The sequence below is a fragment of the Carassius carassius genome, chromosome 20 (assembly GCF_963082965.1).
Source record: "Carassius carassius chromosome 20, fCarCar2.1, whole genome shotgun sequence".
NCBI lineage: Eukaryota > Metazoa > Chordata > Actinopteri > Cypriniformes > Cyprinidae > Carassius > Carassius carassius.
In genome coordinates this window covers 28354994-28379528 of record NC_081774.1, presented here as the reverse complement: position 1 = coordinate 28379528, position 24535 = coordinate 28354994, and the positions used below count along the sequence as shown (strand labels likewise).

The 24535-nt window shown below is 35.9% G+C and overlaps 2 protein-coding genes across 3 annotated transcripts; one reads left to right on the top strand and one right to left on the bottom strand.

Annotated features, from left to right (window-relative positions):
• Nucleotides 1–799: 799 nt before the first annotated feature.
• On the top strand, nt 800–6497 carry fzr1b (fizzy/cell division cycle 20 related 1b). The gene is made up of 14 exons (XM_059501013.1): nt 800–805; nt 1001–1102; nt 1201–1264; nt 1857–1984; nt 2095–2171; nt 2941–3046; nt 3468–3545; nt 3622–3687; nt 3783–3885; nt 4029–4210; nt 4754–4987; nt 5064–5168; nt 6207–6299; nt 6374–6497. Exons 1-14 carry the CDS (start codon nt 800–802, stop codon nt 6413–6415), a joined length of 1386 nt encoding a protein of 461 aa, XP_059356996.1. The 3' UTR covers nt 6416–6497.
• Nucleotides 6498–7955: 1458 nt separating this feature from the next.
• ipo13a (importin 13a) lies at nt 7956–24451 on the bottom strand. 2 transcript variants are annotated; one of them, XM_059502387.1, is made up of 21 exons: nt 24251–24451; nt 20726–20851; nt 20030–20646; nt 15227–15367; nt 14941–15082; nt 14673–14839; nt 13572–13692; nt 13328–13475; nt 12553–12734; nt 12450–12476; nt 11215–11349; nt 10931–11071; nt 10767–10847; nt 10553–10690; nt 10385–10481; nt 9718–9770; nt 9484–9550; nt 9355–9413; nt 9078–9167; nt 8310–8491; nt 7956–8222 (listed from the first exon to the last, which is right to left on the bottom strand). In XM_059502387.1, exons 1-21 carry the CDS (start codon nt 24296–24298, stop codon nt 8126–8128), a joined length of 2859 nt encoding a protein of 952 aa, XP_059358370.1. In that variant the 5' UTR covers nt 24299–24451; the 3' UTR covers nt 7956–8125. The 2 variants fall into 2 exon arrangements, with proteins under 2 accessions (XP_059358370.1, XP_059358371.1); XM_059502388.1 differs by having other exon boundaries at nt 11215–11322.
• Between the last annotated feature and the right edge of the window lie 84 nt (nt 24452–24535).

Below are 24535 nucleotides of genomic sequence, written 5' to 3'. Positions count from 1 at the left end.
ATGATCCACGACTGTCTTTCTGTTTTGTGATGGTTGTGCATGAGTCCCTTGTTTGTTCTGAACAGTTAAACTGAGCTCTGTTCTTCAGAAACATCTTTAAGGTCCTGCAGATTCTTCAGTTTTCCAGCATCTTTGCATATTTGAACCCTTTCCAGCAGTGACTGTATGGTTTTGAGATCCATCTTTTCACACTGAGGCCAATTGAGGGACTCAAACACAACTATTAAAATAGGTTCAAACGTTCACTAATGCTCCAGAAGGAAACGATGCATTAAAAGCTGGGGGTGAAAACTTTTGGAATTTGAAGATCAAGGTAAATTGTCCTTAATGCTTATGAAGGGCAGAACTAAATGGAAAAAAATTATATGTCAACAAAATAAAAAAAAATTGTGTTCAAAAGTTTTCACCCCCCAACTCTTTAGTAATGACAGTACTAAATACAAAATAACATGCATTTAGTATGATCTCTCTTATTATTTTTTTTAATTATTCACATTTTCACAGATTTTGCAAGGGTTTCCCAAACTTTTGAGCCCCACTGTACAGTACAGTAAACACATTCTTGTGTCAAACATGTCAGTGCCAGCAGTTCATTGACATACAATTTTAATTTGAATGATTAGATTAACATTTATTATCTAATGTATTAGCTAATAATTGTAAAAAAAATCAACTCGTTATAAATCACAGTTATATACTATTATCTAGTTCAAGTTGTTTCAAACCTGCATGACTTTTCTCCTTCTGTTGAACACAAAAGAAGATATTTTGAAGAATGTTTTTAAGTCAAAAAAATACTATGGAAGTAAATGGGAACCATAAGTGTTTGGTTACCAACATTCTTCAAAATATCATCTTTTGTGTTCAACAGAAGGAGAAAAGTCATGCAGGTTTACAATGACATGAGTAAATGATGACAGAAGTTTCATTTTTGGGTGGACTATCTCTTTAGAGAGGCAGAAATGTAAATATTGCACATGTTGATGGTGTGTGTGTGCAGTCAGGGTATGCAGCGTGCAGTCCGGTTACTGTGAAATTAGGAGACAGGTTCATCCCCACACGTGCTGGCAGCAACTGGAGCATAAACTTCCACTATGCCAATGTGAGTTACCATTCACCTGAAGTGTTTACACTCATCCATTGTAAAGAAGAATGATAGATTAATGTCACTTCACATGATATTTATATGTTTGTTTGCAGGAGAACTGTTGGTTACCCAATCAGAATCAGCGGGCGAAAGATGCCAGTACAGACACGGGAAAAGGTGAAGTCATTCTGCATCTGCTTGTAAATGCCCTCAATTTTCCCACAGATAAATATACAAACACTACCATTCAAAAGTTCAGGGTTGCTAGGATTCTTTCAAAAATAGAAATTCAGAAGAGCAGCATAGATTTGAAACAAAATTGTTTTAACAATATAAAAGTGTTTACTCTAACTTTTGATCATTTTGATAATTTTATTTATATGTACATTTTTGTTTTTATTTATGTTTTTAAAAGGAGCCTCTTTTGCTCACTAAGGCTGTTTATTTGTTCCAAATACAACAAAAACATTAATATTTTGCGATTTAATATAACTATTTGAAAATGTTTTAAAATGTAATGTATTCCTGTGATCACAGCTGAATTTTCAGCATCATTACTCCAGTCTTCAGTGTCTTCAGTGTCACGTGATCCTTCAGAAATAGTAGTGCATAATTTTTTTTGTGGGTTTTTGATGAATAGAAAGTTCAAAAGAACAGCATTTATCTGAAATAGAACGATTCTGTAACTTCATACACCATCATTCAAACGTTTGGGGTCAAAAGATATTAATATTAAAATAAAAAGTATAATAAAACAAATTTTTTTCAGATGCTGTGGCGTACGCTGCACTGCTAAGGAACGAGCTGTTGGGAGCAGGAATCGAAACCGTGCCTGATCCACACACAGATGACCGTCGTAACGCCCTCCTCACACAGGACACACACAGCCTCTTCAGGGTGAGTCCACTCAACACATCCAACACATCCATCTCATATAACAAGCTCCTGGAGAAACGTTTCTGTAGTTCATTATATTGTATTAGACTCTTGTTTTTCTTGTCTCTCAGTACACCATCCACACAAAGAGAGTGCCTTTTGACAATGAAATCTCTCCCTATTCCCTCTCTCCTCTCAGTAACAAAAGGTATCGTGTTCTCTGGTATCTCTGCATGAATTCAAAACAGAATTGATCATTGGTTAATTTATTGTGTGCACTGCAAAACATCTTTATCAAACATGATAAATTTACTTGTTTTGGGTCACACTTTATTTTAAGGTCCAATTCTCGCCATTAACTAACAATTAACTACGACTTTTGCCTCGATAAACTCCTAATTTGCTGCTTATTAAAAGTTAGTAAGATAGTTGTTAACTTTAGGTATTAGGTAGGATTAGAGACGTAGAATTTGGTCATGCAGAATATGTGCTTTATAATACTAATAAACAGCCAATATCTTAATAATAGGTATGCTAATAAGCAACTAGTTAATAGTGAGAATTGGTCCCTTTACTAAAGTGTTACAGAAATAAGCTTATCTTTCTTAATAATTTTGACAAAAACAGATATTTTGTTATTATAAAAGAAGACCAAAATACAGAGCCCCATACATGACATGCAAAGAAAAAGATATTGAAAGAGAAATAAAAAATTAAATCAAGAGAACAAATCAGTATAACGTGGACATGATTGAATGAAAATGACGGAACTGATTAATAAAATGTGGCCACAAATTAGTTATTAATACCTATTTCTTTCTCCTGCAGATTGTGTGCAGGTCTCCATACAAAAATAATGAAATACTGATTAAGTTTTTCTTTTTCTTTTAGCACATTAAAAACAACATGACATTTTTATACATTATTAATTGTATCCATATATAATTCGTCTTTTTTTTTTTTTTTTGCATCTGCAGTCACAAACTATTGCGTTCACCCCGAAAGCCAGCACGCAAGATTTCCAAGATCCCATTCAAGGTTCTTGATGCCCCAGAGTTGCAGGATGACTTCTACCTCAACCTGGTACACTTCAATTACAAATATTTGTGCACGTCTACATTTTTACACACATGAAATCTGAGGATGCAAAATAATTGAAATATTGAGAAAATCGCCTTTAAGGCTTTACAAATGAAGTTCTTAGCAATGCATATTACTAATCAAAAATTAGGTTTTGATATATATGCGGTAGGAAATGTAATAAATATCTTCTTGGAACATGATGTTTACCTGATATCCTAATGATTTTTGGCCTAAAAGAAAAATGGATAATTTTGACCCTTTTTAATGTAGTGTTGGCTATTGCTACAAATATATCTGTACTACTTATGCCTGTTTTTGTGCTCCAGGGTCACATATAATATAATTGATTAAATATGCATTACTTTTATACAAATGATGTTAACATTTGCAGTGTAATTTGATTGAAATCGTTTGTGAACAGGTGGACTGGTCCGCTGGAAATCTCTTGAGTGTTGGTTTGGGGGCCTGTGTTTACCTGTGGAGTGCCTGTACCAGTCAGGTAAGAGACAAACTAGAAGGACAAACAGCTACAGATGTGATTGAGCGCTTCATTTTACCCTTGTGAACCTATACAGGTGACGCGGTTGTGTGACTTATCAGTGGACGGTGACTCTGTTACATCAGTGTGCTGGAATGAGAGGGTCAGCTCAAACCTCTTATTTAGATCAGTATTTCTGATTTGTGTTTGTATTTGTGGTTGTTCAGGGTAATATTTTCTTCGTTGTTGTTCATTCAGGGAAGTTTGGTGGCTGTAGGGACCCATAAAGGATTTGTCCAGATTTGGGACGCAGCTGGAGGGAGGAAGCTGACCAGTTTGGAGGGACATTCAGCACGCGTAGGTTGGTGTCACGCTAAAATCACTCACTTGAAATGTCTGCTGGTTTAAATCTCTCTCTGAGCAGTTAAGCCTTTTAAACTCTTCATCAAGAACAAATCATCTTCATATAACAGTTTGAGTCTCACCTTCTCTGCTCTCGTTCAGGAGCGCTTGCGTGGAACGGAGAGCAGCTGTCGTCGGGCAGCCGGGACAGAGTGATTCTGCAGCGGGACGTGAGGACGCCTCCTCCTGTGGAGAGACGCCTGCAGGGCCACAGGCAGGAAGTGTGCGGCCTCAAGTGGTCACCTGACCACCAGCACCTCGCCTCTGGAGGGAACGATAACAAGGTTAGAGCGTCATATAAACGGGATGATCTGATTAGCAGAAGAAATGAACAATCCCTTTCAGTTGGCTGAGCACATGGTCTGTGTATGTTGCATTCAGTCTTTTTGTGATTTAATATTGAATTGAATGGGTGCCGTCGGAATGAGAGTCCAAACAAACTGATAAAAACATCACAATAATCCGAAGCTAATCCACACCACTCCAGTACATGATTTTCTTGTTATTGTGGACACTTTTAACAGTTAATATTGCCCAAGTATACCAATTGGAAAGCTGACTGTTCAGGTGTAGAAAAAGTATAAACAGCTTGAATATTTCATTTCCACATGTGGAACGTCTGTCTGCAGTTGAAATATATCTTTCTGTTTTCTGCATTATTAAAAAATGAATGAACAGAACGTACACAGATGATTTCCGTTTTGTTGATAAGAACGCAATTAAGTCCACATGTCTTGTTTTACTTCAGCATGAGTGCAAAACAAACTAATTCAGATGTGGTCTAAATAGCATGACAGTCCCGCTGTGTTTTCCTCTGCTGCTGTTAGTTGCTGGTGTGGAACAGCTCCAGTCTGCTCCCCGTTCAGCAGTACAGCGATCATCTGGCCGCTGTGAAGGCCATCGCCTGGTCTCCTCACCAGCACGGCCTGCTGGCCTCCGGAGGGGGAACGGCGGACCGCTGCCTTCGCTTCTGGAACACTCTGACCGGACAGGCGTTACAGAGTACTGACACCGGCTCACAGGTCTGCAACCTGGCCTGGTCCAAACACGCCAACGAGCTGGTAAGACAAGCACCTACACTCACAGTCAGATCCAATGCTTTTTCCCGTACTGACTTACACCATTGATGTCCACCAGGTCAGCACACACGGCTACTCCCAGAACCAGATCCTGGTGTGGAAATACCCCTCACTCACGCAGGTGGCCAAGCTCACAGGACATTCATACCGAGTGCTCTACTTGGTAAGAGTTTTTACAAAAATACTGCAGTTTATACAAACCATGACTTCTACACTTTGTGATGACGAGCTTGTTCGTAGTTTCTGAATTAAAATTCAAAAGCTTATAAAGTTGTGGACACTCATGCATTCAAGGTAAAGTAATATTTGTTATTATTTTTTTACTCAATGGTCACACTACGTGATATTTATAGAGCCATTAAACTTCCTGAATAGACAGTTGTAAAATCCACGTTCCCAGTGATGGGAGAAATGAAGCTTTTTGAAGCTCTGAATCAACTGAAACAGTTTCTTCATAAAACGATTCACTGTTTCGAAAAGCTTGCAAATGCACTGATTACAAATGTTCTCAAAGTGTAACCTATTAAATATATTCTACAAATAATTACATACAAAATAATGAGTACAAATAATTTGTTATAAGGCAAGGCTTGGCGAATTGGGAAATTAAAAGCAATATGGTTACAAAAAAGTTAGAAAATTCATTAAATCAAAATGAAATGATCCTGCATCATAAAACTAACCTGAGATCAGTTAAAAACCTTAAGACACTTGTTTAAGGGTTCACCAAATCTAATGGAGAACCCTCAACATTTTTCAATGTTTCGAAACCAAAGTTCAAAACAGTGTGATGCTATGAATCCATCTCTAAAGTCACATGACATGCCAAGTTTGATAGAAGCTCCAAAGCTCTGATTCAAAACAAAGGATTCATACATTTTTTTTCTAGCCTAATGAAGAAGCACCCTTCATACAGTCCATATGAAACCCACAAAAATACGGACACTTAGTTTAATGTTTTATCAAAATGAATAACATTTTCCAATTGTACCAATATGAAAGCTCACTCTATAGAGACACTGTGGATGATGTAAACTGGCAGATTATCCAGAAGGTATAGTTGTCTCTGGATCTGATTTTTAATTAAGTACAAATGACCGGCAAAGACAAAGAGTTATCAAATCTTCGACGTGTAATTGAATAATGTGAAGAAACACATGAGAAGTGAGTGTATGCTGAGGATGTGTCTGGTTGTGTCCAGGCGGTGTCTCCAGATGGCGAGGCCATCGTAACAGGAGCAGGAGACGAGACGCTGAGGTTCTGGAATGTCTTCAGCAAAACACGCTGCACCAAGGTCAGGATGAAGTCTTATATTTGGACGTGCAGCTTGTGCTGCATCTCACCCTTACCTCTTTCTTCTGTCTCCAGGAATCCAAATCAGTGTTGAACCTGTTCACCAGGATACGGTAATTCACAGAGCAATCCATCCGATCACGTGAACAAATGAAAGCCTTGAACTCATGCATCAACTCTAGACCCTCGGACAGAGAGACCCCAGCACTTCCTTCCCTCTCACTTTTTTACTCCGTAGATTTCTGTTTTATCTTGTGAAACTGAGTGAGGGCTCGTTGTTTATGTTAAGATTCAGTCCGTTCTTCTTGTTATTGTACATTGTGGATGTCCAAACAGATGTGCTATCGTATAAGTAGAAGTATTAATAGAGAAATGAACTTATATGACCTATATTGTCATTATAATGACTGTAAGTCATGAGGTTAAAATGAAATGGCTTGTTATGGAAATTTCAAGATTTTATATGTGTGCATCAAAACAGATCATGATATCCGTGAGAAATAAATACACTTAACACTAAACCTGCCATTTTTTATGACAAACAGACAAAATATTTTTTTTTAAACAAAGGAATACTTTTATTCATCAAGGATGCATTAAATTGATCAAAGGTTTTGATGTTACAATAGCTTTCTGTTTTTAAACAAATGCTGTTCTTCCAAAATTACAAAAAAAAAACTATTTTCAACACTGATAATAATAAACGTATCAAATCAGCATATTAGAATGATTTCTGAAGGTTCATGTGACACTCAAGACTGGAGTAATGATGCTGAAAAGTCAGCTTTACCGGCACAAGAATAAATGACATTTTAAAATATATTTAAAAAAGAAAACAGCTATTTATATTATAAGAATATTTCATGTTCTACTGCATTTTGATCAAATAAATTCAACCTTAGTGAGCGTAAGGGACTTATTTCAAAAACAACAACAAAACAATCATTGCAAAGCTAACTTTCAAACATTTTTTATTTTAAATATGAGATGTATTCAAGATGTAAAAGTTTAAAGTTTCACTGAAAAAACACAAAACCGCTTGCAAAGCTCCACGGGTTTCCACAGAAACAGAAAGACCACCAATCATAAAAATCTACAAATGTATAAGATTTGCATAATCATGTAACCTTGCATAACCTAACTAATGTTTAGCAAGGTATATCCTAAAATAAATAAGAAAAAATAGAAATATATTCTTTGAAAACAAGTCATGATTAAATGTATCTTGTTTAAGGATGTTTTGTTTTAATAATAATAATATTTTTTTTTGGGGGGGGGGGGGGGGGGGGGGTGAAATCGGTGCTGTTTTGATTTGATAAGATAACAAAAATAATATCCAATTATTTCAATCATTCAGGTTGCTTTTTCAATCATAACTAGTGCTGTCAAACCGCGATTAATCGTATCCAAAATAAAAGTTGTTAACATGATATATGTACAGTATGTGTTCTGTATATTTTATCAGGTATATATAAATAAACACATGCATGTATATATTTAAGAAAAATAGGTTGTTTATATATAAAAATATATATATTTCTAATATAAATTATATAAATATAGACATAGTAAATAAATGTAAATATTTTCAAAATATATACTGTATGTGCGTGTGTGTATTTATATATACTTAATAAATATACACAGAAAACATATATAATGCAAACAAAAACTTTTATTTTATTAATCGCGATTAATCGTTTGACAGCACTAATCATAACCCGTTAACAATATGGCTAGATTGTATTCAAAACAGTGCACTGGATCTTTTGACCCCACATTACTAAAGCAATGACGACTCCACTCTGGATCTTGTTTGGAGAGTGTTTAGTAGTTCGCTGCACACTCGGTACCTTGTAGTCCTCGACTCAACAAAGCAAACTCTTTCACAATGTCCTTCATCCGTCGCTTACTCACTTGTTCCCTGTGTGAACAGTTGAAAAGAAGAAACAAATGTGTATAAAGTGCAGAGTTCCTGGGTGGTGTTCTGGTGTTAATGTCATGGCTCTACCTGAGGATCTGCTGGCAGAAGTGTTCTTTGTGCTCAGTGGTGAGATGTGAGCTGGGGAAGCCAGGGGGCAGAAGAGCCTCTCTAAGCCACACAGACAGCATGCTGGGACAGTTACGACTCACTGAGAACAAGACTTCTGCAAAGTGCTCCGCCAGACTGCGTGGAGACTGACCCCCAATGGCCTGCATTCATAATGATATCCGTCCTTACATGCTCAATATATATCTAGTATCTTATAACTGCATATACCTGTATGAAGTAAATGTTCCTAAAACACTGCCATCAATTATTTTACACTCAATTTACACAAGTGATTTTTAAGATAATGGACTGAATTGATATATTTCAGGTTGGTGGGTTAATTTTAGACATTTTTGCACTGCCAATGAAATTACTTGGAAATAAAATAATATTGTTTTCTGGCCTCCAAGAAACAGTAGAGGTGTTTTTATTCCTACATTAATCAGTATTTTTTTTCAGGGACTTGATCACTTGTTTCATTGCTGCCTATATAAGTATTTTTGAATGAATAAGCTGAGTGAATGATTCAATGACTCACTCATAAAAACAGTTATTGTTTCCATCGTGTGTGAATGAATTAATGTTTGTATGAATCGAATAAGTATTTGAATGAACAGGTTGAGTACATCATTCAATGACTCACTGATAAAGGCCACTTGTCGCCACCTATTGGTGTAACAATATGAATTGCACAGAGAGTCTGTCTGAACTGCTGATGAAAACAGTACTCATGTGGAAATCTCTGACCTCGAGTAGGGTCTGAAGGAGCAGCTTGCCATCCTCCTGTAGCACCTCCCTCACAGCAGGTATCTCCTCACAATGAGAGATCAGCTCCGTCTGTGCAGGAGCATCAAGAGAGCAAATCATGGAGTATACAGTACTCACAAAGTACTCAACATTACAAGAATTAAAGGTACAGAAGGAGTTTATTCCAGTACAAGTGCTTGTATTTGGGCTCTATGTTCAACTACAGCTGTCTGTGAAGATGAACCACTTCTGGGAACATGTCCAGTGTTATACTTACAAATAGCAGACAAGTTGCTTTCAGTGTTGGAGTCTCAGGAAATTTGAACGACAAGATTCCTACATAGACATAGACAGCTAATTAATGGATGAATAAATGAATGTTGTGGCTGTTAATACTGATGCTCACCACAGTAGAAAACAGCTTTGATATCAAGACGGTCTGAAAGATAAAGGTCAGCCTTTCTTCTCAAAACCTGCAGACATCAGATAAAATATTACCCCCCAAAAAAAAGGAAAATGAGAAACCTCTGTACGTGGTAAAAACAATGCAAAGAGGTTGTTTTTTTAACAATGAAATATACCCAAATGTATGCATATTATGTAAATTAGAATCTAAAGTCTGCAAAAATAAACCACAGACCTGAGCGTGAAGCTGCATGAATGACTCCACCACATCTGGATGATCTCTGGAGCCTACAACAACATTTAAAGTCGAGCATTAATATCATAGCTTGCCAAATTGTGCATGTTAAAGGTATTTTTATTGGTTTCATTACCCAACAAAAGAGTTTGATTACTGTGATGAAATGAATAGCATTAGTAATATAATGCTGATCACATGACCTCAACATTGTAGCCAGAATGCTTTCTGTAGGCCACTCATCTACACATTTTAATAATATTTGTCAAAAGTACTATTCATTTAACGATAAAAACGTGGAAAACGTTACTTAATATAACTTTAAAAATGAATATTCTGTCATCAGTTTCTCATCTTCATATGACTTTCCTACTTCTGTGGAATATCGTTCAACTCTTTCTGTCCAAACAATGTCCAAAACAACACAAGACACCATTGATTTTCTTTGTACAGACAAAAAACACTTTTTCAAAATATGTTCCAAGAAACAAATCATACGGGGCTGAAACGATAGGAGGGTGAGTAAATGAAAATGATTTTTCATCTGGAGATAACTATCCCCTTAATGCACTTTTGCTAAGAATTTGAATCGACTTATCACTTTAAATTCAGACCCTGATAGAGTTCATTGTTGATATGTTGATGGCAACTCATTCTAATCTCTTACCCAGATGAAAAATGGACATGGTGATGTTGGTAATCAGCTCCAACAGAGCAAGGATTGGAGAAAAGAGATCCTTCTCACAGCCAAAAATGTGAACTAACTAGAGGGAAACATGAAAAGAATATACAACACTTGTCTTATCATCAAGCTAATTACACATTATGTCATTACTTGTCGTGTGAGGTCTAAAGCCGAGGCTTGTGGGTAAGCGCCGAACATCTGACCAATGAGCTCACAGAGTTGGGTCACCAGTGGTGCGAAGTCATGGAGAAGGGTCTTCAGAGATTTCTCAAAGACAGCACACACCGCCTGAGATGGGGCGAGAGAAAAGCCAATCATTCATATACTCCCACACACACACACACACACGTCCACGAACACTGACCTCGACCACGTCTGGTTCATTGAGCCACTTGCTGAGAATGGTCTGGATCAGAGGGAATGCCTGCTGCAGGACCACCACCACCTGAGAAATGCCCAGAACAGCAGTTGGGTCTCATCTGATCAATAATAGCTGACTGGAGTTTGAGTCTCGATGGGCTGTCATACCGGGTTGTCGTTGTGTGGCTGTGTTTGGACAGGCCTCATGACCTCCAATCTTTGGCTTTGCTTGTTTAGGTCAAATGTAGAGAAGAGATTGGACAGCAGGCCGAGGATGTGGACAACAGGAAGCTTATTAGCAGAACTGGGCTGCATAGAAAGGTAAAAGAGAGTATTCTTATTTCACCAAATTCAGGTACGGAATGAAAAAGGTCTGCTCTCTGGAACTATATTCATTGTGTACTATACAAATAGATTTTCTTCACAGGTTTTGAATTCGGCATGCTCCTCACCGGCTCACTGGCCAGTTTCTCCAGCTGCTGGATGTGAGGGGTGACCAGAGAGAGCAGCTTCCCCAGAATCTCATCACGGGGCAGGGCTGAGAGCAGGAACCCCAGAGCCTGCATGATCCACATACACTGAGGACTCTGTACAGGAGACTTTCTGTCAGTTCTACTGTGGCTACTAAGCATGATCAGCAGTTCATGTCCGGTCCATTCACATGAATACAGATGAAAAATATACAGTACAAACTAAAAAGTAAAAATTGACTAGTGTTCTCTGTAGAAACTTAAAAGTTTTCTGTATCGTAAAAAGCACTATACAAATAAACTTGAATTGAACTGAATTAACCCTTATATGGTTTTAAAATTTTGCCTGATTTCATTGTTTCAATGGTTTTCTCAATCTGAGTAAAAACAATCCAGTTTAATTAATGTTTAATTAATCTAACCTAAGCTGTAACATGCTGTAATTAATAAACCTATGCTGTTCTCTATCAAAATTTAGCAATCATGGGAAAGACTGTAATACAAAAGAAAAGTGCCACAATGTTGAACAAACAAACACAAAAACTAAGGGCTAAAATGATAAAACATTCAATGTAAAAAATGTAACACATACACACTCTTACACAGACAGAAAAACTGAAATCACCGGGAGTCTAATACTGTAAGCATTACTGTGAAAATTACACTCAAAGTGATAAAAAAACATACATAATTGTATAAATGCATACTACATATACTGGCCATTATTGCCATGACATGATGCATGCCCAAATAAATGCTACTTGGTTTAATTTTATGGAAGTGTAGATTTTTACTTTAGTGAACTTCCATAAGTTTGACTACCAAACATTGACTTCCATTGCCTTTTTCAATCCAATGGAAGTCAGAGATTACCTTCAACTCATTGGTTACCAATGTTATTAAAAAAAATCAGGTTCATAACAAGTTTAGCAGAACTTGAGTATGAGTAAATGGTGGCAGAATTGTCATTTTTCGTTAAATTATTAGTGTTGCTTGATGTTACTACATCAAGGAAATTAGTGTTACATCATTTCATTAAAAAAAGCTACACTCTTACTGTCTCCCCAGTTAAAATGACCATTAATAGCCAAGGTGGGACTCTTTGTGGAAAGCTTAGGGGGGTTAAAAGCATTAAACAAATGTTTTTTTTTTTTTTTTACTAGTGTAAGTTACAGTTAGTGTTACCAAAACTAAGCAAACAAATGGATCAGACTTACTTTATGGATGTCTTTGACAAGCACCGCCTGAGACCAAAAAGACCACCATGAGATTTCTATATTACGTACACACTGATAATGTTTTGATGCAACTGTAGTCAACCTGTGAGACGGCCATGATATCACTGGTGTGAAGGTGGAGGTCGTGTCGACACTCTCGACAGATTCTCTTCAGAGCAGAGACACAAGCCACGGACAGATCCGGCTTGGACAGACCATGCAACACCACAGGAAGCACATTCGCCAACATGAGCGAATGATCGGCCAACCACTCGGCCAAAGAGCCTGCAAGACACCAGGAGAGCAGTCAGTGAAATCACTTGTAACAATAGTCAAATTGAACTAACAATGAACACAATCCATTAACAGCATTGTTTATACATTCTGGTTAAAGTTAATTTCTAATAGTTTATGGTACCTCATGCATTAGAAATGTGAAACATAGATCTTCACTGTAAAATCTGTTGATTTATGGTCTGAATGTGTAGCCTACTGATTTAGAAAACAATACATCAGCGCGGTCACTTAATGTAAATGCCTTGCATTAACAATGCTTCAAAGTTTGAAAATACAAATTCAATTAGAAACAATGTTTAACATAAAAATAGGTCGCTTTCTTGTTTTCTAGTGAAAAATGACTTAAGATACATTCACTTGAGAAACGAAATGACATAAAAAGTCTTGTCTTATTAGAAATTGATCAAAATGTAGTAAACGTAAAAAGTAAAGGTATCTTTACTTAAAGATAATAAGATAATGGACCTGAAACATTTGATTACTTTATGAATTTTCAAGACTTTTCAAGGCCGAATTAAGACATTTAAGACCTGATTTGTAGAATACACTTGCAAGCTATGTTTAGAAATTAATTTGTGTACCTATGGTGAACATGATGGTCTCAGCCAGCTGAAGATTGTTTGCTGTGATGAGAGGAATCAGACCGATCAGTCCTGGGATAACATCTGAGTAACTGACATCCACTGTCTCAGCAATGGACTGAAAGCCAAAGAGCAGAGCCTCTATATCCTCCACGGGAGAGAGGGAGACGATACAGAGATAATGTTCAGCAGAATACATGACATAAACACCGTGTTTATAAGCCAGTGAAACATTAGGACTGACTTGCCATGAGGAGGGGTGTGTTGTGTCCGTCAGCAGCGTGCCTAGTTTATCATACAGGTTTCTGAGGAGCTCTGGGCCCAGCAGCTCATACACATACATCAGAGTATCCGAGATGTCAACCCTCAAATCCAATTAAACATGCTTGTTATTGCATTATGATGCAAATGAAAAATAAATGAAGACTGAATGGAGAAGAAGAAAAAAACATTTTGCAGAAGTGTGCACATCCAGCTCTTTTTAAGCCTTGAAATGCCAATGAACAAACCCTTGATATTAAGTATTAACCTTTGCTGTATAATTTAACACATTGTAAAAAAAGATTAACTGATGATTTTTAAGTTATATAGTATAAACATACTGTAAACAGAGTTGTTAAAAAATAATTTTTCATATTACAAATGTTCTTTATTTAGCTTAAACCCTTAAATGCCAAGATAAGTTACAAAATATACATGGGTTAAATCAGTTTCTAGTCTTAAAAAATGGATTTTAAATGTATATATATATTTTTGACAATACAAAAATGTTGAGATATGTTTAGATAAAATACATATAAAAAAAATTCAAACATATCAGGAAATATAAATAACTAAAACCTACATAATATATTTATATTTTAAAGTCTACAAGAGCAATATATTTTAATACATTTTTGTATATTTTCAATTATATTCCAAATATATCTCAAGGAAAGGCACTTAAAATAGAAGGCAATGGGGCCAATTTTATGAGAATTTGAAAGCAGAAATCTAAAACATATAATTTTATACGAACTCTTAAATAAATTATTCTGTATATAAGTATCTTTAAAAAAATCATGTAATTATAAAAATGTACTATTTGTGCTACAGAACTGTTTAAAAAAATGTATACAGTTATTTTATGGGTTCTTATTGACCTATTCTGTGTAAAGTTTTATTTAAATAATTTATACTGTACACATCTGGTCTCTCATTGCTTTTATATATAAATATATATATATATATATATATTATTCCCTCTTCTTGATTATTAACCCTATGTATGAAGGGTTATTATTAAACAATTAAGCAGTTTTAACTATGCAGTTGTATTTCTTCCTTCTTAAAAATGAAGTTTAACCTGTAGGTCCTGAACTGCTCTTTATCATCTGCGGACCACCCAGCATATTCCTCATCTCTGGGGAAACAGGCCTTCTGCAGCAGAACATCCACCAGCTGGAAGTACACAGGCCTGTAGATTTGGAGATAGAGTGTCTGCCTCTCAGCATCCAATGACGTTACATCGTCCTGAAACAAGCAGCCAAAAGGACTTCACATCTGCTCCAGTTAAGTCAATGCAACAGCAGTTGGCATCAAACATGGGTGATTTTTCAAAGGTGGACTTGTACCTGTAGGGTGTACCAGAATGTGAGCGTGAGCGAGCTGGAGGTCTCATCCACAGGATAGTGTCCAGGTGTACCTGTGCAGGACATAATCATGCTCACTAGAGCCTGAAAGCCCTGCCAGTGATCCACCTGCTCCAGAAGAGTCCTGGGGAGTTGAAAAGAGCTTTCACCAAACAGACAAGGGCAGTCAGATGATGAATTGGTCTTCTTATGGACCCAGGCCATCTGAGGTCGTATAAGACTGTTATTAATGGGAGATTGATGATGCATATAGATCATTATGTCCAACCTGCAGTGGGTTTCTCCCAGAGCTACAGCAATGCGACAGATTCCGTGAGACGTCTCCATGTCTCCATCCTGCACCGCCTTCTTTAGCTGCTCCTGAAGATCCAGCACCTGAGGAACCACCTTCAGCAGACTGTCTGCAAACCTCCACACGCACAAACACACAGACTACAAAAATGAATATTTCATACACAACCTTCTGTGAAACAAGAGCACTGATACCCCATATACGGTAGAAGTTAAAATTATCAGCCAATACTTGATATTAGATAGTTTAGTTTGTGCATAAAATGAGTTAATTTCTTGAAAAACATACAGTAGTTGCAGGGATGTGGTCTGAATTATTTTTTCTATGGCACATTTTTAAAGGAATAAGCATCTGTCATGTTAAATACTATCAGACTGCTTTTTAATGTGTTTCTATTAAAGTTTCTTTATTATGTAATGATGTAGTCTACAGGTGTAGATTTGTAATTTTTCCAATTTTTCGGTAATTGTTCCTTAATATGATTATAATTATCACCTTATAAGTTTTTGAATTTTAATAACACTATGGATTTATGGAGGCAAAATATTCATTGGCAAATACTTCGTTGTTCTACGCAAATTTTTCCAGAATATTTTAAAATGTTTAATATATTCAGTTAATATATTCAATTTTAATGCAATAAATACATAAAATTACCATCCATTCGGATTACACAGTTTAATATACAGTACAGACCAAAAGTTTGGAAACATTACTATGTTTAATGTTTTTGAAAGAAGTTTCTTCTGCTCATCAAGCCTGCATTTATTAGATCAAAAATACAGAAAAAACTGTAATATTGTGAAATATTATTACAACTTAAAATAATAGTTTTCTATTTGAATATACTTAAAAAAAGTAATTTATTCCTGTGATGCAAAGCAGAATTTTCAGCATCATTACTCCAGCCTTCAGTGTCACATGTAACATCCAGTCTATCACATGCAGAGGTGGGTAGAGTACCCAAAAACTGTACTCAAGTACTGTAAAAGTAAAAGTACTTCTAGAAATATTTACTCAAGTAAAAGTAAAAGTACTAGTCTGAATAGTTACTTGAGTAAGAGTAAAAAAGTATCGGATAAAAAATCTACTCAAGTAGTTAGTTACTAGTTACTTTGGGTCATATATACTGAGCCTATTTTTATTTAGATATATAGATAAAATGTATGTAATGTATGTGTGTGAGTATATATATCATCAGCCTTTACTCCAGTCTTCAATGTCACATAATCCTTCAGAAATCATTCCAATATGTTGATTTACTATCAATGATGTTCTTTTTATCTTTCTATTCATCAAATAATCCTAAACAAAATCTCACAGGTTCCAAAAAAATATTAAGCAGCAAAACGGTTTCCAGCACTGGAAATAAATCAATATATTAGATTTATATTTTGAAGGATCATAACTCTGAAAACTGGAGCAACAGCTGATGAAAATTCTGATTTGAATCACGAAATAAATTATATAAGTATGTTTTATATATGTATAAATAACCTCTGACACAAAGAAGAGTGAAAACTCCTAACATAACCACTGTTACATCTGAACATAACGAACCAAATGCACATTGACGGATCTTCTTTCATCTGTTCTGCAAAATGTAAACAAATGTATATTTCTGCAAGCGTAAATATTGTGGTAATATCATTAATTGTGTCTAGGCATGGGGGGGGGGGGTCGTCATGTGACACACAGCAGCCACAGCATATTGGCAAATTATTATTAAGCATTATTATTATTTTTATTTATTTTTTTCATTTTTATTAGAAACATTCCAAGAAGCATGAACTATATAATGAAATATCTCGATTCTCACTTTTCAAAAATTGTTAATAATGATAATATGCAATGGTCAAAGTAGCCTCATTATGTAATTTATTATAAAAACCTGTCTGTTTACTTAAGTAATATAGGTGTCATGCCATAAAATATTTTTAATACAACTTACTTTATATTAAATGTGAATTTAACATTGAAAGTCAATGTGATATAAAAACTGCTACTAATCTTTCATTGTTCAGAGAGAGAGCAAATAACATTTACATTATCAAAGATCATTTTCACTGACAGTCTAGATTTCAATCACTCTCAGAAACTCCCATTAAAATCACTGAAACTGTTAACACTGTGAAATCAATATCTTATTTACAGATTCGTACACACACATCTGCAGTTTGTTGTTTCTGAAGAGAGAAATCGCCAGAAATAGGTCTCCAGTCAGCGAGCGAGTGAAGGAAGCACCGGCATTTCAGCGATGACTCCTCGGAACACCTCTGATTGGCCAATGCTTTAATAAGCTCAACAGAATCTTGTGTGATTGGTTATAATGCGCAGTGCTGTAAAAACCCTCACGCCGAGTTCTCACGCCGGTGTGATTGTATCAAATATAGAAAATATTAATCGGCTATTTTTTGTCTTTTGGAAGCTGCATTCAACTAGGTTCCCCTCTATTATAAGTTACACGTACAACAAACTAATGTCATAGTGGTATCGTGTACTGTAATCGAGTGTAGCCCAAGTTATACCTTTTGAACCGTAGACAGTGCAAGTGGTGTTCATCCAATACAGATCTTCATCGCAAGCAAATAATAGCCTTTGCAGATTTGCTTTCAATTCAGTGCAGATCCAGCCACGTCTTCAACGCTCTTTCTGTTCTTAAACGTTACAACTCTGAGTGAAGTGGTACTGTTTCAAACGCTCAGCGCACGCGGCAGGGAACTGAACGAATCATTCAAACTGATTCACGAACCAATTCACTGGTTAGCCAACTGGTTTGATCAAGCCTTTGAACAGAATTGATTCAAAAGAATGAATCATTCGTGTCACGGCAGGGATCCAATGAGGCACGGAGATAGAACCAAGTGCGGGTATGATATTTATTTAAAGGGTAATCCAAAGGGGTAAACAGTCCAGGCAGGGTCAAAACCAGAATATCCAAATATACAAGACACGAAGGCAAGGCAAGGCAAGGCAAGGCAAGGCAAGGCAAGGCAAGGCAAGGCAAGATGACGGACATGAAATAACCTCAACATTAAACAAGGACGTAACACAGACTCAGACAGACCGGGTATAAATACACAAAAGGATAATGGGGAAACTGGAGACAGGTGGGGAACAATCAATTAACTAAACAAGGAGGAAGGTGACCAAATAAGGAGACAGGAAATGATAATATGATACACACCGTGGGAACCGGAGGACACCTAGTGGAAACCCAGGGAACACAACCCAGACACTGTGACAATTCGTCAATGGGAATCGCTCACTGCCCAGAGACTAGACGTCGCGTTTGGATCAAACTGAAGCATTTATAACATTTATTGCATTAAGATAAAGTAACGAGAGGAGCGTGGCCCACAGTAACGAAGTAAAAGTACAGTTTTTTCCCCAAAAAATTACTCAAGTAAGAGTAAAAGTACCCATCTTTAAATATACTCCAAAAAGTATTAGTTACCCCAAAAATTTACTCAAGTAAATGTAACGAAGTAAATGTAACTCGTTACTACCCACCTCTGATCACATGATCATTTAGAAATCTTTCTAATATTCTGATTTATTATGAGTGTTGGAAACAGTTCTGCTGTCTAATATATTTGATGAATAAAGGGTTAAAAAGAACTGCATTTATTCAAAATAAAAAAAACAATTCTAATAATATATATTCTAATAATATATTTTCTTTACTATCACTTTTTATCAATTTAACACATCCTTGCTGACTAAAAGTATTGATTTTATTTTTAAAAAAAAGAAAGAAAAAAAAATTACTGACCCCAAATTACTGACCAGTAGAGTATATTGTATTACAAAATATTTATATTTTAAAAACATAGCTTTTTTTTTTTTTTTTTTTTTTACTTTTTATTCATCAAAGTATCCTAAAAAAGTATCACATGTTCTGAAAAAATATTAAGCAGCAGAACTGTTTCCAACTTTGATAATGAATCATCATATTAGAATGATTTCTAAAGGATCATGTGATAATGATCCTAAAAATTCAGCTTTGCATCACAGAAATAAATTATAATTTAAAGTATAATACATTTAAAAACAATTATTTTAAATTGTAATAATATATCACAATATTACATTTTTTCTGTATTTTTGATCAAATAAATGCAGGCTTGATGAGCAGAAGAAACTTCTTTCAAAAACATTAAAAATAGTAATGTTTCCAAACTTTTGGTCTGTACTGTATATTAAACATGACAAAATGTGATGCATATTTGTCAGTAATACATAAATGAAAAAGGTAAGATCAATGCACTCAAAAATCATAGCATAGTTTATTTTGTATTATTTCTATGTCTTTTTGATTTTATATAAACAACCATTTGAAAATGCATTTTGTTTTAATCTGCAAATTAGCATAAATCAGTTGTGAATCCATTGTGAAAACAACTAAATGTATTCAGTTAGAAGGCATGAACTTGGTTAAAATATGTTAAAATATTCAGTTAATAATATATTCAGTAAAAATTCGTGAAAATGTATACGATTGAAACAAATTGGAAACCTATATTTAAACCTGGTTTCTTTGTATTTAAAACACATTCAGTTAGTTAGAAATCTTGTCTGTTCCTTACATGTTAAATGTATTACTGACAAATATGCCTCTTTATTAGTTTATGTTAAGACTGCGTAATCCAAATGGATGGAAGTTTCATATGCAATTCAAATACGTCTGGCAAGAAAAAGGACATAATCTGATGCTTCAGGAAACAGACAGAACTATTAATGCGTGTTTTAACAGTACAAGCAGCTGTTGTCTCTCACCTCTGACAGTCGGGCTGTGAGATGATGCTGACGATGGTCTCTACGGCTGTGTCAAACATCTCAGACTCCTTCAGCAGAGCGAAGCAGCTCTCCAGCAACCCTTCGCTGTCTTTTAAAGCGATGTCCAGCGTGAGCCAGGAGGACACACACCTCAGCACACGCTCTCTGACTGGAGAGGGTGCGTCCGGCCGCTGTAGTAAATGCTGGAGCAGGGAGCAGACCGAGCTCCAGTCCACAGCCAGAGCGCTCCTCAGCTGTGAGCGGCGAGAGGCCGGGATCCTGCTGCTCTGCAGCTCCTCGGGCAGAACCGAGAGGAGCTCTAGAAGCGCAAGGCATCGGGCTTGACCGCCAGCTTCTGTCACACTCTCTTCAGTCTGGAAGGCACACAGAAGATCTGGTACTGCCGTCGGCCACGTTTTGGGTAAGACGTGAAGAACCAAAGAGGCCAGAGCGACACAGAGCCTCGTCAGCACCATCTTAGACCCCGATGCTAACTGGCCGACCTGGGCGATGAGCTGCGAGCGGAGCGAGTCCAACTGACCCTGCGGGAGCTCGGACCAGTGACGGGAGATTTTAGCATGCAATGTGCTTGCCCCAAAGAACTGGATCTCAGGAACCTAATGTGAAACCAAATTAGTAAGACGAATCAATGTAATGCAGTGAAATGTACATGGTGTGGTCGAACCCGCTGCTTACTTTGTCTGGCCGGAGCAAAGCCCAGCAGAAGTGCCAGGCTTGTGGTGATGCCTGGGCTTGTGTGAGCCACTTCTGGGCCACATTCTTCTGCTCCATATCAGGGTCATAGTAGAGCTGCTGAAGAGCCTACAGAACATTAGGAAAGACCAAAGACTGATTCGGTTATAATTACTCGACTTTCAAAAGGGTGATATCATTAAGTCTCTTATGCTCACCAATACTTAATTTATTAGAAACATTTGAGAAAAAAGCACAAAATATAGTAAAATAATATTCTGATTTATATAGTTTTATTAAATATGAGTTATTCTATATTAATATGTTCATTTATTTTTAAATATAATTTATTTCTGTGATGACAAAGCTGAATTTTTAGAACCCATTACTCCAGTCTTCAAAGTGTTATTGTTACTGCTTAATAATTTTGTGGAAACCTGTCACACTACAATTCATATATATATATATATATATATATATATATATATATATATATATATATATATATATGTGTGTGTGTGTGTGTGTGTGTGTGTGTGCGTGTGTGTATAGAGTTTGGGTAAGTTCATTTAGTTTATTTATTTATTTAGAAATTAATCATTTTATTTTACATGAACACATTACATTTATGAAGTTACAAAAGATCTCTCACCAAGGATGCGTTTATTTGTAATTTTTCAGCAGCCAATACGTTCTTCAGTATCACAGTTTTTGTTATATAATATTTTTGTTGAATCTGTTGTAACATTTGTGACCCTGGAGCACAAACCCAGTCATAAGAGTCAATTTATCGAAATTGAGTTTTATACATCAACTGAAAGCTGAATAAATAAGCTTCCCATCGATGTATGATGTATTTGTAATGTTCAGACAATATTTGGCTGAGATACAACTATCGATTTTAAAGTTGTCCAAATTAAGTCATTAGCGATGTATACTAATAAAAATGCAGTTTTAATATATTTACAGTAGGAAATTTACAAAATATATTCCTGGAGCATGATCTTTACTTTATATCCTAATGATTTTTGGCATAAAAGAAAAATCTATCATTTTGACCCATACAATGTTTTTTTGGCTATTGCTACAAATATACACCAGCGACTAAAGACTGCTTTTGTGCTCCAGGGTCACTTTTTACCAAGGCTTCTTTTATGAACAGAAATGACAAAAATAGCATTTATTTGATATAAAAATTATCTTTTGTAACTTTACAAATGTATTTACTGTCACTTTTGGTTAATTTAATGCATATAAAGGAGTATTAATGAAAAAAAAGTATTAATTAAATTTTTTTAAACTGTTTTCCATCAATAATAATAATAATAATAATAAATGTCTCTTGAGCAGAGAATCTGTATATCAGAATGATTTTTGAAGGATCATGTGACTGAAGACTGGAGGAATGATGCTGAACATTCAGCTTTGCATCACAGGAATTAATTACGCTTTAAATTACATTCAAATAGAAAACCCTGGTGAGCATAAGAGACTCAGTTCAAAAATCTGTTAAAAAAACTTTTGCCTTGTATAGTACATATCAATATTACCATATTCTTTTCCCCCAAAAAGCATTGAAAATGCATAGATAAGATGTAGCTTAAATCACAGCACACAATGGGGAAGCATACCATAAACCAGCCACCAAATCCCCCACATGCTGACAGTTATTATTAGACTAGCACAGCTTACTGAAGATATCAAGTTACTTTCCACTTACAGAAGCTTTATTGTTCTGAAATGCACAAGGCCAACCACCTTCAAACTTGTGTGGCTTTTTCTCAGCTGTTAGTGGAATTATGGGAATATGGAGGAATAGAGGCCTCGTGGACAGAACTGTCCAGATGAAAGGCAGCCCTGAATGGAGCTTCTATTAAATTACAGCTCTCGGCTCAGGTTTACATCTACAAACCTTGGCAGTTTTTTGAACTGTTTTTAAAGAAAAGAAAAATGGCTTGTTAAAATGTATGGCTATATCACACATTTCATTCAGCTCAAGTGTTAGCAATAATTCTCACCCTTAAGTGTCTCTTCAGAAAGGCAGAGAAACTGGGCACAAAGTAACTGTTATTCACACACTTCATGAAATGCCAGGCAGTGACAGAAATGTTCTGTGTGACATATGATATAAAAAATTCCTTTTTAACACGAGATTCAGTTATAAAACTGATAGTTTAGTCCTGGCTTCTGATTGGTCAATGCAGTGTTGCAGTCATCTTATTTTCCTTATATAGTCATATGAGTGGAAAAGTAAAACTCCATTGGGGAACTGATTTTTAATGTTACTTTATTGACCTTGTAAGACAGAGTATCATGAGTTACACTTATGGTACACTTCTGTTAAAGCCATTAGCATGCATTATTTTTTAAATGATCATATTCAACAGCTGAACAACTACATTACCCATAATTCACCAATTAAAGAATGCCACCAATCAGAGAAGCCATATTTTTAAAAGAGCTCTTTCCCTATGTTATACATATATGAATATTTCTTAATAAATGTAAAATAAATGGTTTCTCTCTCTCTTTCTCATCAAAATCTTTAAATAAACAGTTTTATATTTATGCATAATTGTTATTTCAATTATATTGTTCACAATGAATCTAGGATTGTAGTTCTTTTGTACCTTATTTATTATTATTATTTGTAATTAATTTGTATATTGTCAGATTTTCAGATAATGTTTTGATTGTGTAATGTTGTGATTTTCACCTCTTGGTTGAGTGGTTTGGTTCATGGCTTTTAACTCTTAAACAAAGGTACTTTTAAATCCCTATTCTGGTGTCAGTTGCCACTCAAGCCTTAAAACATAATATAAAAATACTTCTGAAAATTTACTTTTTCTATTTCAATACGACCCCTATAATACAATTTCATTTGCTTTTTTAATACTTTTTTTTTTTTTTACTCACACTTATTTATATAAGTGTCAAAATAATAATAGAAAAAAATATCTGGCCCAATCAAAGCCCAACAGGCTAAAAAAACGACGAAAAAAAGGTTTTATTTATTTATTGAAAAAAGGTATTTTGACAAGTCTCCATCCTAGAAGTGTTTGTGTGTGTGTGTGTGTGTGGAACACATAAATAAATACATACATACTGATAGTAGTGTATCTCCATATTAAACCATTAAACCATATTTAACCATATTAACATTGCGTTTTTTCATGTTTTATCCTATATCTGGGGACTTTGTGTGTTATTACGATGTAGGACATTTTTAATAAGCACTTATGATATTAAAAAAATAATTTTAAAATTTCAACCTGATGCTTTGACGTTAACTAACCTATGTTTATTGAGCTACTAAGCTCACTCAGACCCCAAATATACCAGGAACTGAATTAGTGAAAAACTAAATGATGAACAGTTGCAGCAACTAAAATATAGGTTACAATTTCCCTAATATAAGAGTTTGGTGAAACGCTATAACGTTGCGTTATTAGTCACCGTTTGTCAAGTCTTACACAAATGGTCGAGGGTTACTGTGTTTCTGAGTCACAGCAGCTCACATCTACTCACCCTCTCCACAGCCTCCACCGTGAACTCGTCTGCGTGCACTGCCTCCATTCTCAATCCTCACTCCCTCGTCTGCTAACCTTGCTCAGTGCTCAGTAACACTGGGTGTGCGGGGGTAAGGTGTGAGGGGGTGTTTTGGAGTCCTGTCAGGTCATGCGTGTGCTTGTGCGCTCGCAGGGGGCAGATCTGACGGGACGGTCCGGTCCAGCGCGACGCACACGTGGCTCGCGCTGATAACAGCTGACGCCACACGTCATTCACTTCACACTCAACTCTCTCTGTAGCTTC

Excerpts from the sequence above, each read along its gene's own strand:
- ipo13a (XM_059502387.1), bottom strand. The coding sequence starts at position 24,298 with ATGGAGGCAGTGCACGCAGACGAGTTCACGGTGGAGGCTGTGGAGAGG. Across the intron at positions 9,414-9,483 it reads CAAAGCTGTTTTCTACTGTG|GAATCTTGTCGTTCAAATTT; the intron begins GTGAGCATCAGT and ends ATGTCTATGTAG. Across the intron at positions 8,223-8,309 it reads TTCTGCCAGCAGATCCTCAG|GGAACAAGTGAGTAAGCGAC; the intron begins GTAGAGCCATGA and ends CTGTTCACACAG.
- fzr1b (XM_059501013.1), top strand. Across the intron at positions 3,546-3,621 it reads GGAGTGCCTGTACCAGTCAG|GTGACGCGGTTGTGTGACTT; the intron begins GTAAGAGACAAA and ends GAACCTATACAG. Across the intron at positions 4,988-5,063 it reads CCAAACACGCCAACGAGCTG|GTCAGCACACACGGCTACTC; the intron begins GTAAGACAAGCA and ends GATGTCCACCAG.